General features: G+C 40.7%; 1 protein-coding gene and 1 pseudogene across 1 annotated transcript in view; both read left to right on the top strand.

Moving 5' to 3' along the window:
• The window catches only part of LOC105979365, a 1,205-nt pseudogene extending 482 nt beyond the window's left edge, over positions 1 to 723 (top strand).
• The window catches only part of ASCC3 (activating signal cointegrator 1 complex subunit 3), a 365,946-nt gene that overhangs the window by 235,196 nt on the left and 117,831 nt on the right, over positions 1 to 12,919 (top strand). Inside the window, exons 30-31 of the mRNA XM_045294314.1 lie at positions 3,510 to 3,652; positions 8,854 to 9,091. Coding sequence (XP_045150249.1) covers positions 3,510 to 3,652; positions 8,854 to 9,091 — 381 coding nt within the window. The remainder of the gene's footprint in view (positions 1 to 3,509; positions 3,653 to 8,853; positions 9,092 to 12,919) is intronic.

Genomic DNA, 12,919 nt, shown 5'->3' with positions numbered 1-12,919 from the left:
CTGTACCGGTGTACATCCTCTGGTCTAGCCAGACTTGCAAGGTAGAATTGGGATCATGATATGTGGGCGGGGTGTGGGGAGGGAAGCATTTAGGAACTAGAGGAAAGTTGTATTTTTCATCGTTGCTATATCGCACCCTGACTGGCTTGTCTCCTCCCCAAGACCCTTCTGTAAGGGGATGCTGGAACAGATTCTTACTGTGATGAATCAGTACCAGAGATCCAAGAGCAGGATTCCATGCAGGCAACCACACAACAAGCCCAGCTGGTGGCAGTAGCTCAAATTGAGGAACCAATCAGTAAAGCAAAGACACTCAAGGCTATCTCCAAACTGGATCTTGGGGAAGTTACAGGGGTTACGAGAGGCACTATCCAAAAATCCTAAGATTACCCTCTTTGTCATCACAAAGTCAGATGTCTACAAGAATGCTGCTTCAGAAACCCACATAGCTTTGGGGAAAAGCCAGAACAAGGATTTATCTGAGCAAGCACAGCTAGCAGCTGCTGAGAAATTCGAAGTTCAAGGTGAAGCTGTCTCAAGCATTCAAGACACCACCAGCCTCCAACTATACAAGAAGAGAGTGACGAAGAGGTTGATAAGACAGGTGTGGAAGTTAAGGACGTGGACTTGGTCATCTCACAAGCAAACTTCAGGAGAGCAAAGGCGGTCCTGAAGAGCGGCAGCAATGGTATCCTAAACGTTATTAGGAAATTAGCAATGTAACCATATGAAAATGCTATTTGTTTTCCTTTGGTGTTTCAAAAAGTAACTACAGATTGGTGTAAAATTTTACCTGTTTCTATCGTTAACTAAGTTACAGCCTCTGGTTAGATGAAGCAAAACAAACTGAGAAAAATCGAATTTTTCCATCAACTGAGAACAAATAAAAGAGGAAATTTTCCTTTCATTTTAAAATAAATCATTTTATTGGGGGCTCCTACAGCTCTTAAAACAATCCATTGTGTCAAGCATATTTGTATAACTGTATCCAGCACATTTGTACATATGTCGCCATCATCTTCAAAATATTTTCTTTCTACTTGAGCCCTTGGTATCAGCTCATTTTTCCCTCCCTCTCCCACCCTCCTACCCTCATAAACTCTTGATAAATTATAAATTATTTTCATGTCTTAAACCAACTGCTGTCCCCCTTCACCCACATTTCTGTTTGTCCCCCTGCGTGGCAGGTTATACGACAATCATTGAGATCAGTTCCCCGTTTCTCCCCTTCTTCCCCCCACCTTCACTCTACCCTCATGATGTCCCGTTTTTCTGTCCTGGATCCCGTGTGTCAAGAGCTCTTATCTGTAGCAGTCTACCAGCTCTGGTCTAGCCGGGTTTGTAAAGTAGAACTGGGGTCATGATAGTGGGGGGAGAGGAAGCATCAAAGAACTAGAGGAATGTAGTATGTTTCGTTGGTATTTCACTGCGACCTGACTGGCTCGTCACTTCCTGGTGACCCTTCTGTGAGGGGATAGCCAATTGCCTACAGATGGGCTTTGGGTTTCCACTCCGACCCCCCATCATTCACATCAGTAGTTTGTTTGGGTTCTTCTGATGCCTGATAGCTGATCCCGTCGACACCTCATGATCACACAAGTGGTGTGCTTCTTCCATGTGAGCTTCATTGCTTCTCAGCTAGATGACTGCTTGTTTATCTTCAAGCCTTTAAGACCCCAGATACTATATATTTTGATAGTGCATTCTTCTGGGGAGGGGTTCCAGGTAGCTGCGATTGGGGCCAGACCTCATTTCCTCTCTGTTCACTCCTTCTTGCTGGTATGTTCCCCTCAAGGCTTGGCACCCCAGGTTGAGATCTGGTCCCTCTCTCCCTTTCCTGTGGAGATATACACTATACCCTCCCCATGTGTGGGTTCGTGCCCTGTTCCCCCACTATCCACATCCACAGAGGAAGTTTTCATGGCCTTCCCTTCTTAGAGATTTTTCATCAGCTACCCTGCCTACTGGCCTATCTAGAACCACTTAGCCCTCTAACACCATTGCTTATACAAGCAGAACTATGTCAGAAACACAACTCAGAAATAGAAAACTCAACCCAAGCTCTTAATGGAGAATCTCAGCCTTTAAATTTCTCCTTCCTCAGTAGCTTAGAACAGCTACTGAGGAATAAAGCAGACATTATTAAATCTTTTTTGCCCTACATAATATTAGGCCCCCTGAGCAGAACAATATCATTCATATCACATGCAAGTTAAATTTTGCTGAAGATAATCCACACAATTGCAGCAATACATTGAGAGCTGCCAGAGGTTTAATCAAAATTTATACAAGGACTTGAAACAAGGGATATCATTGTTGATGTCAGATGGATATTGGCTGAAAGCAGAGAGAACCAGGAAGATGTGTACTATTTTATTGACAGTGCCAACACATTCAATTGTATGGATTATAAACTATAATAGCTTTGAGGAAAATGGAAATTCCAGAACACTTCACTGTGCTTATTCAGAACTTAAGCATTAGAATCAAGAGGCAGGTGTGCGAACAAAACAAGGGAATACTGCCTGGTTTGGAATCAAAAAAAGTGTGTGGCAGGGTTGTAGTCTCTCACCACACCTGTTCAATCTGTATCCTGAACAAATAACCAGAGAGGCTGGATTATATGAAGAATAATGTAACTTTGAAGTTGTCTTGCTTGCATCCAGAATCAATGATCATGGAAGCAGCAGTCAAGAGATCAAAAGATCTCTTGCATTGGATAAATCTGCTTCCCAAGACCTCTTTAGAGCATTGAAAAGTGGGAAAGTTATTCTGAGAACTGTGGTGCTCCTGACCCAAGCCATGGTATTTTCAATTACCTCATGTGCATGTGGAAGTTAAACACTGAATGAATAAAGGCCAGACAAGAATTGATGAGTTTGAATTGTGGTGCTGGATAATAATACTGAAAGTACGTTGGACTGTCAAAATATCAAACAAATCTGCCTTGGAAGAAGTATGGCCAGAGTGTTCCTTACAGACAAGGATGGCAAGACTTTGTCTTACATACTTCAGCCATACTGTCCGTAGAGAGAAGGACATCATTCTTGGTAAAGTAGAGGGACAATGAAGAAAAGGGTAGCCCTCAACGAGATGGGCTGTGAGTCAGAACTAACTAGATGGCACCTAACAACAAAATGAGCCAGACTCCACTTACTGGCACTGAGTTTGGGTGAATTTAAACAACAATAACCTAGCTTCTCCACCCATAAAATGAGCACAAGAATAAAACCTGCCTCGATGGTTTTTTGTGTGAAGGTTAAATGAATTAAAACAGAGTTTACATAAGAGGATTAGATAGTGTTCCCTTCTGTGTACACGAGCTGTCTCTGGGTTGGAGCTGACTCAGTAGAACCTAAATAATACCAGGTGTACTCAGCATCTCGCGTTCTCATTTGCCCAGCAGGTTGTGAGTTCCATAGAGTACCTGTAATCAACATTTGTAATGTACCCATATCGTAATGAAATTCGGATTTTGTTATGTGATTTATGTTCTTATTTTCAAACAGCAATTAGAAGCCATTCACCTGCCAAACCTGTTTTGATATTTGTCTCATCAAGACGTCAAACTCGTCTGACTGCTCTAGAATTGATAGCCTTTCTGGCTACTGAAGAAGATCCAAAACAGTGGTTGAATATGGATGAAATAGAGGTAAGCAGCATATTTTACCTCCACTTCTCATATATGTCAGGTATGCTGTTATAATGGAAATTACATACTTACCTATATTTAGTTTTAATTAATACTAAAAATACAGGATAACATTATGGACATTTGGAAATATACAAAGAGGATCTCTGCATTGTAGCAAGGTTAGAGAAAATTCACTGGAGCCTTAATCCACGTGTTTTTCCCCTTTACTTTTTTCTTTTTAACGGAAGCCACTTTTAAGTAGGTCAGAAGGGAGATCAAATGTTAAGATACTACATTTTAACATAACTATGTCTGACATAATCAACTTTGCAGTGTTCTCTGTCTGTTAACATGGCTTGGCTGATAACATCCCTCGGCTGTGGTCAGAGAGATTTCACTGAAGGCTTAATGTAAATGTGGACCTTGCAGATGGATTTTGGGCTTCAGCAATGCTATGAACTGCAATGCTGTCATGCATAGCCTTCTGCAAACCAAGTGTTCACCATTTAAGCTCTGATGGCATTCCCCCCTTTGGATTTGGATTTTATTATTTAGAATCTTTAGATCACTCAGGTTGGTGTACTTCTTCCATGTGGACTTAGTTGAAACCTCACTTAGATTGCTGCTTGTTAAAGATAAGCCTATAAGACCCAAGGCATCCGACTTTCTGAGCTGGCATCATCTAGTTTCTTCGCTACACTTTGCTTTACCGTCCATATCTTCAGCGATCTCTTCATGAGGGTGAGCACCAAGCAGAGCCTTGCCATAAGAACTAATTGTTCCTAGATTAGGGTTACAGTTATGTGCAAGCCCTAAGTCCATTCATATATCTGTGATTTATATGTGTCTCTGGTTCCCCATAGAGACTGGTTTACCTTAGGGACATCATTTTATGCTATGTTATCTATCATTTCCCTGGGACATAAGGTAATTCCATTGGTAGTGTCACTAATTTAGCCAATGGTATAGAATTTAAAACACAGTTGAACAAAGGAAATTATACAATCTATAGGCCAGCTTCAGACTGTAATGCATGGATTGTTGAATTTTAGATTAAGCCCTTAGTGAGTGGACACCATTTAAACAATGAGGATTGGTGATAGGACAAAACTTTCAATAATATTTACTGATAGTGACAGAATCACACTTACCAGATTAATACATGTCACAATAAAGCAAGGAGGGAATTAATATAGTAAGTATATGGTAGCCCCAGCCCACCATTCATTGGACCTCAAGGAAAGAGATCCAAACCAAAGTCTAATGACTGCCAGTTCTGTACCCTTGGAATAGCAGTCATCTGCTTCTTTTCATACTGGGCAGTTTGCACCTTAAGTTGAAGGACTACAGGTGAGTTTGAGATAAAGCCCAGTTCCCTTAGTGGGGTTTCCACATCAAGTCCTTCTGCTGTGGCTTTTGAAGTGTGGTGTGTGCATTTAAAAGAACAGAGTCTAAAGTCCCAGTAATCCATAGAACAGGGCCTCAATCGCCAAAGTCTAGATAGAAACCAGGTCAAAGTAATCATTTGGGAACATAGTACCAGGCATATTCTTCCCTTGGGTTCTACATAAGTATTGTTAAGCGTTTTTTCCCGAAGGGAAGTTACTCCATCCTGTTTTCCTATCACAGAAATGTGCTCGCCCTTTCGGAGGCATGCATGCTCCCCTCCCCTCATCTTGACTTGAATTTCCAGAAAGGTCCTCCTATCTCCCCTTTTCCAATGTGATTTATATGTGTATTCCAAATCCCTCCTCAGAGTGACGCTTTTTTGTTCAAAACATTTGATAATCTTGTCAAAGTAGGTTTTCCTTACATGATGTAATTGGTATGTCTGTTATAAAGCCAAACTAGTATCTTCACTTAGCTGTCAAATACTGCGAAACATATCTGTGGGATATTGACAGTGTATTTTATGTGCAGCATCTATTTAGCCTTCTTATTTTCTCGTGTCTTATTCTTAAAAGTGTTCCAAATGAAGGCTTCTCTTTGAAGTCAAGGTACAAAGTACATATCTGTTGAACACATATTTGGATATTTGCTGAAAGTGCATGGAGACTGTACATTTAGCACATGTGTGACTCAGATTAACATCAAATGTGAACCGCATGTGCTCTTCCCAGCTGTAGTACAACCCTATCTTGGGGGTTTTTTTGGGGTTTTTGTTTGTTTGTTTGTTTGTTTTCCATTTTAGCCTATCAGACCTGGGGACTATAGATAATTCAGCTGTTTTATAAAATTACTTCTCTATTATGTAATTTTCTATCACTACCAAACGTCATTGGAAACTATGGAATTTACTTGCATGATTTCTGCTATTTTTAGGGACTTTAATTCTTAAAACTGAAAAACTGGAAATCAGGTCATTTACAGGTATTTAGTTATACCAATCATGTCTCAAGAATAAGAGAACTGAGGCTTTATTTTATAACTGTCTCAGAAATCAGTATTGCAATTGATTACTATATAAATTCTATCTGAATTTGTCAAAACTTACCAAGTAAGTATTTCCATTTTTGAACTCCTAGATAATTAACTTCAAATAGCCTTTTTCACATTTTTATTTTTACATGGTTATATTCCAAAATGTTGGAATATAGTTCAGTGACTATGCCTGTTGCATAGTATCAAATTTTTATTTTGTGTTAGGACAGCAGTGCACTGGTGTGAACTCCGGTGTTGACAACCTGAGCATGTGAAGGAGGAAAGTGGGCACAGTAAGAGTGACCGTGGTAGCTGTGGAAGAGGGTGCAGTGTCATATGGCGCAGCATCTAAATGCTTCTCAGATTGAATGCTCTTGAGATCTGTCTGTGGATATGGAGCGAAAGGAAGGGGTGAGGGGAGTAAAGGCAAAGTAGAAGAACATGACAAGAACAGAGAGATGTGCTCTGTTTTATACTTTGGCCCTTTGCCAAAATCAAATTGAATTATCAATTTATCTTCTTAACCAAATATAATCAAAAGTAAAATACACAGAATAGAAAGATACCTTCAAGAGTATTACTGATACGAATTCAGGAAATTCCCAAAGTAATTCCCTTTAATATTCATAATTAAGCACATTCTTTGACTTTGAAAGTTCTTGGGCAGATGCTGCCATAGCAGTGGGCTCTCTATTCCACATTTCTCCGATAATCTCAAAATATCATTGAGTCTTTGGCTCTTTCTCTCAAATTTTAAGTTCAAGACAGAAACATGAGAGGGCCAGAGCTTGACTCTCCATAAGGAAGCAGACAAAGGGAATATTTTCACCCATTGGCTTCTGTAGTTTTTTTCTCTCCCCGAATTCATTCAGACCCCATTCTCCACATACCTTCTCATTAAATAAAAAAAGAAAGAAAAAAATTATTTTCACAAAACAACTCTCCTTCAAATTCACACATTCCATCCCAAATGGGAGAGAACCTAACATCTCATCATTGACTTCATCCTGCACTAAGAAATCTTGATCTCTATTATATTGATTTATTCTCTTTGATTCTTTTGAAATCCCATCTCAGTATTTCCTATCCAGCTGACAAAATTATAAAGTTTCTGTCCACCTACTCATGCAATATTCAGTAGTGGAGATCACAAGGGAAAACAAGAAAAAGAGGCTGCAAGGAAGATAGGGGCCACAATATTTGATTCTGCACTTGACCATTGGGCCCAACAGCTACTTTTTATTACATACGTTTCCCTACTCTCTGTTGTCTGTACTATTTTTTCTTTAATCAACACCTAATATAATCCATCAGAGCCATCTACTACATTCCGAGGAATTAAAAGTTGGATTTTAGCTTATGCTTAATATATGTTATTTTTATTGGTGACCAGAGAGTCAACTGCAACTAGTACAACAGAGCAAACATTACCTGGTCCTGTGCCATCTTCACGATCATTGGCATACTCAAGTTCATTCTTGTGGCCACTTTTTTTGTTGTTGTTTTGGAGTGCCTTCCAACCCTATGGACTGACCTTCCAGTACTATCTCCCACCGTATTCTATGGTGACTCAGAGTTTTCATTGGCTAATTTTCGTAAGTAGGTCACCAGATCTAAATCGATCTTAATCTGGAAAGTCTGATGAAACCTGTCCACCGTGCGTGACCCTGTAACATTATTTGAAAGACCAGCACCATAAAGTCCATGCAAATGATCACAAAACAACAAACTGGTAGGTGGGTAGTGGGCTTAATATATATCAAAGCAAACACCTTCAAGGATTTCACTGGCGTCCATATGAGTTTCCCCAAGCTGTTATTGTGTAGCAGTGCTTCAGTTTATTCAGGATAAGACATCCCAAGCTACATGCTTGACCACATTTTGCTTGTTCCCACTTTACATGTGCTATGAGTGCCTCACATGACCACATGGCTGTTTCTGCTTCTGGGTAAATTGTCATATCCCTTGGATATTAAAGCCTCCAAACCAGCAGAGGTAAAGTAACAGGAAAGGAAACAAAAAAATGTTCCCTGGTTACTGGTATTCCAACCGACTGCTCTTCCAGACAAAAGGGAGGTTAACTGCTCACGTGAAAATGTACAACCTCAGAAACCCTATAGAGGGTTGCACTGAGTCAGAATCTGTTGGATGCCATTGGGTTGGGGTAAGGTGGCTATTACAGAGAGCACAGACCCATCTTTCCTTCTTGGTTCCTAGACTGTATGTGTTGGCAAAGAGAGAAATGTAATCATCCACTGGTTCAAAGCTTAAACACCTTATGCTACAAGGTAACACCCCAGTCTTGCCAAGGTCTTTTGTCCCAGATGCCCCTCTCAGTCTTTAATAAGTCTTTTTTTTTTTTTCCTATGAGAGCAGCTATTTCTGGATGCGGAGACATGTAATAAGACCAGTACAACTCATGACATCAGCTCACTGTCTCCTTTTTCTCTAGAAATTGAGCTCCTTAGGAATAATATTATAAAAGATGTCATAAGAGTACTTAATTCATTCAATAATTCTCCCCCAGTTCTCCTGACAGAACCATGATGGGCCGAAAAAAGAGACTCCAAATCTAAGCATGTCTATTGTGTTGCAGATAAGTAGATTTTCACTCTCCGATAGAAGGCACTCAGTTTAATCTCCTTACAGCCAGGTAATTATCAGGATCTGTGGGTATTGCAGTTTATGATGAGTCCAGGTTATTTCCACTTGGTAACTACTAGGTACTGAGCAATGGCAGTAGCTGTCTGCCTTAAAAAGGAAAAGCCCTCACCTTTTCTACCTTGACCGTTTTGTAGATGTTGCCATTAAAACCGTCAGCAGGGACAGTCTGCCTGATAGCCTTTAAAAAGAAAAACACTTTCGTCAGGCTCATTCTGTTCTCTCACCGAGCAGCTGTTGGGCTTGCCTGTTGTCCTCGCATTGCTCAGTGCCAGGCTTGTCCAAGCTTCACCAGGGCTCCTGTGGAGAGAGCCTCAGAACTAGTCGTTTGTTCCCTCAACCAGTCACAGCAGTATCTGCAGTGTGTTCTTACTGGTAAGCATCCTCCAGGGATTCACCTGGTCTTTTATTCTGGGACCATTCTAGAAGTTCATCCACAAAAAAGCTTGCCCTGCCTTCCTTCTGTCTTTTAATAATATCCGTGCCATACTCCTATCATCTGTTCAATTAAGAATCTACAGAACAAAGTGGCTCATTCACTTATATAGTCGCGGTCTGGGAGTAAAATGTTAGATACTTGAGACTCTACTTTTATTCTTTACCCAGAAAGCAATACGATGGGACTGCCATATTATTAAAGCAGTACCCCGTTCATGTTCAACAGCGTTGGTTGCTCTGTCACATGAATATCAAGGATTCAGGTTTTTATTTTGTTTGGTTTTTTAAAGTCATAATCCTCTACCTCAATAGGCAACCCTTGCTAAAATGTGTATTCATTCATATGACAGACATGTTTTTATTAAGTGCCCACTACTTCCAAGCATTGTGCTAGGCAACTGATCACAGTTGTCAAAGAATCTTAAGTATCGAAGACAGACTAACAATAATCAATAAAATATTACAAATTATAAGTTGCTGTGAAGGAAATAAAAAAGAAGTGATATCAAATAAGAGAATGGGAGTTTACTTGATAGTAGAATAATAAGGTAAGAGCTCCGTACGGAACTGACATTCAAGCTGAGTTCCAAAGAATGAAGAACGTACCCAGCTATGCTGAGAGAAGCCACCAGTATTTCAGATCAAGGAACAGTGTGTCAAAGGAACTGAGGGATCCCGTTGGGAAGGAGCAGAGTGAGCTAGGAGAAGCGTAGTGCATAGTGCAAGGCCTTTTTCTATGTCTTTCTATGTATAAGATACTTTTCTAAGAAGCAGAAGGTCACAGTCATGAATAAAATAAAGTTCTTGCCCTTGGGGAATCAACATTCTAGTGAGGGGGATAGACAATAGAGACATAAATAAATTTTTATGGGGAAAACGTAATCAGGGTAAAGAGAAAAGTAATCATCGGACAGTGTAAGATCTGACAAAATAATAATTTATAAATTATCACGGGTTGATGGGAGGGGGTGAGAATGGGCTGATACCAAAGGCTCAAGTAGAAAGCACATGTCTTGAGAATGATGCTGGCAACAAATGTACAAATGTGCTTGACACAATGCATGGATATATGGATTGTGTTGAGTTGTACAAGCCCCCAATAAAATGATTTTTTTAAAAGAGAGAGAAGTAAACAAGGTGGCACATTAATATGAATTAAGAAAGCCTCTCTAATGAGGTAGGTGGTCTTTGAGCAAAAACCTGAAGGAAGCAAGTCACAAACATTGAGAGGAGGGGTGTCCAGGACAGCGACGGTTTTAAGCTAGACAAATTGCATGGCCCGATTCACATTTGAAGATCACTTTTGCCTGCTTAGTGGCAAATGGATTAAAGAGGAGTCAATTAGAATTGATGGTGGTGACCTTGGGGTTACCTATAGGAGGTGGCAGTGGAAATGAAGAGAGATGTTTTGGACTATAATCAGTAGGAATGGAAATTAAGAAGAGGAAAGGAATCAAGAGTGACTCTCCAATAGTAAATGACGTATCGGGATACATAATGGTGCCATTTGTTTCAATAGGGAAGGCTGACAGTGAAAAATGAAGGGAAGGAGACAGACTTGAGCTGTAAAAAGAACCCAAAGTTATCTGTTAGGCTATATGTTCACCACGTTCAAACGAAGATCTCAAGACAAGCGGATATGGAAGGAGTGTGACCGATGCGGAGTGTGTCAGAGAGGAGAACATATTAGTAGAATAGCAAATCAAAACTCTCTGCCATCTAGTTAGTTATGACCCTGGAGAGGGTTTCCAAAACTGTAGATCTTTATGGGAACAAGCAGCCCCATCTTTCCTCCTTGGAGTGGTTAGTGGGCTTGAACTGCTGACCTTTTGGTTAAACAGCCCAACATCTAACCTACAGTGCCACGAGGGCTCCATTAGTAGCACAGAAATAGCTGTCAAACCCAAGTGAACACCTAAGACCCTCGGGCCAAGAATGTGGAGAAACAAGATAGGTCTTGGGAGACTGCATTGTGACTATATTAATTATCTAGTACTGGTATAACAGAAAACTTACAAGAGATTATATTTTCTCACTGTTTAGGAGCTTAGAAGTCTGAGTTCAGGGCATTGGAACCAGGGGACATCTTTCTTATGTCTCTGCCAGCTCTAAAGGAAGATCCTTGTCTCTTCTGAGTTTTTGCTCCTGTGATTGTCATTTTCATGTAACTTGACATCTCTTCCCCTATCTCTATTCTGTTTCCCCCACACACACACATACTTGTTTAATCTCCTTTATACCTCAAAGGAGAATAATTTAAGCCACATCCTATACTAACTCTCTTATTAAGATTACAAAAATAATCCATTCCCTAATGAGATTTTAACCAGAAGCATAGATGTTAGGATGTATCAGCAACATTTGGGGAGAGCACAATTTACTTTTCCATTAACTTCCGTAGAGACGAAGAGCTGGCACATACCATGGACAGCTAACCCCGTAGAAGAGAGCTTCTCAAAGACAGGAATGCACATGCTAGTGGTAGGCCGAGGGGGACAGAGAAACACTCACCAGGTGTATGTCCCATAGAGGCCCTGGACAAATCGAACAAGCAATTCCAGTGGCATACGTCAACGGAAGCCATTTTGAAATGGGTCACATGGGGTGAGAGGATGAAATGGAAGCAACTAAGATACGCACCCCATCTAGAAGCGTGAGTGTGTGCTTGAGTAGTGTTATCATTCAGTGTGTAGCAAGTATGGTCTGTGAGCTCCCACCATATGTGCAGTGCGGCCCGGGTGCCTGAGTCAATGGTTCTAGGATCTGGATAGTTGCCAGGTGGCACTAAAAGGTAGAAAGCAGGGGGGAGGCTCTTCTGAGTGTTAGTGACTGACCAGTCACTATCTCATCACTCACACATTGAGTGAGATGTCACACCTATGGAGGGAGAGAAGACTTCTGAATGAAAATTAGACTTTGTTCTCTCCCTCAGTCCCCCCATGTATCTTGTCAGTTGCAGCAGAGTTACCACTCTCTTTCTCTACAATATTAAGTAAGTCCAACCCCCAAACCAAACTCCCTGCCCTTGAGTCCATTCCAACTCACAAGCTAGAAGAGAATTGCTATACACAGCTCTGAGACTGTGGCTGTGGACGGCCTCATCTTCCCACAAAAGAGCTAGTGGTGTTGAACCACCTTGCAGGTAGCCCATCATTTAACCCATTGCACCAGCAGGTAGCTAAAATAAAAGCGCCTCAAAAAGCCCCGGCCACTTTTGCCTAAGCAAATGGGATCAATTAGAATTCTGCAGGGCTTCTTGTCCTAAAGTTCTTAGACCACTGTGTTCTAAGGTGTGTTCTAAAAGCTACCTTGTTCCCAAAAGGTAGAGCTGCAACCGCATGTGGAATGGCTTTCTTACTAGAGGGCGCTATGGCAGAGATACCTGTGGAGGTAACAAGATGTTCAGAGGCTGACAGCGATGAGCAGGCAGAGTTAGGAAAGAAGGAATGGAAATGCAGGGAGGATGTGGGATAAGTGATAGGACATTGTGGGGATTGCAACCACTGACATGAAACAAAACGTGCTTGAATTATTGAATGGAAATTCTGTTTACTCTGAAAACATCCCACTGACAGTGAAAAGGTTTTTTTGTTTTTCTTTTTCTAAAAAAGAATTCTTTGGGATAGCAATATAGTATAGTTAAATCCCAACTATGCCTGGAAGGCTCATCTAAATTAAGCAACACTATTAAATTATTCCTTTGAATTTGCACTGTACTTCAAAGTGGTTCATGAAAAGTTAATATAGGTGTGCAGGTGAGAGTCT

Source organism: Echinops telfairi, unplaced genomic scaffold, assembly GCF_000313985.2.
Source record: "Echinops telfairi isolate 266 unplaced genomic scaffold, ASM31398v2 ScPeMD7_3533;HRSCAF=4204_0, whole genome shotgun sequence".
NCBI classification, from domain to species: Eukaryota; Metazoa; Chordata; class Mammalia; order Afrosoricida; family Tenrecidae; genus Echinops; species Echinops telfairi.
The sequence above is the reverse complement of the archived record's forward strand: the minus strand, read 5'-3'. Positions and strand labels throughout refer to the sequence as shown.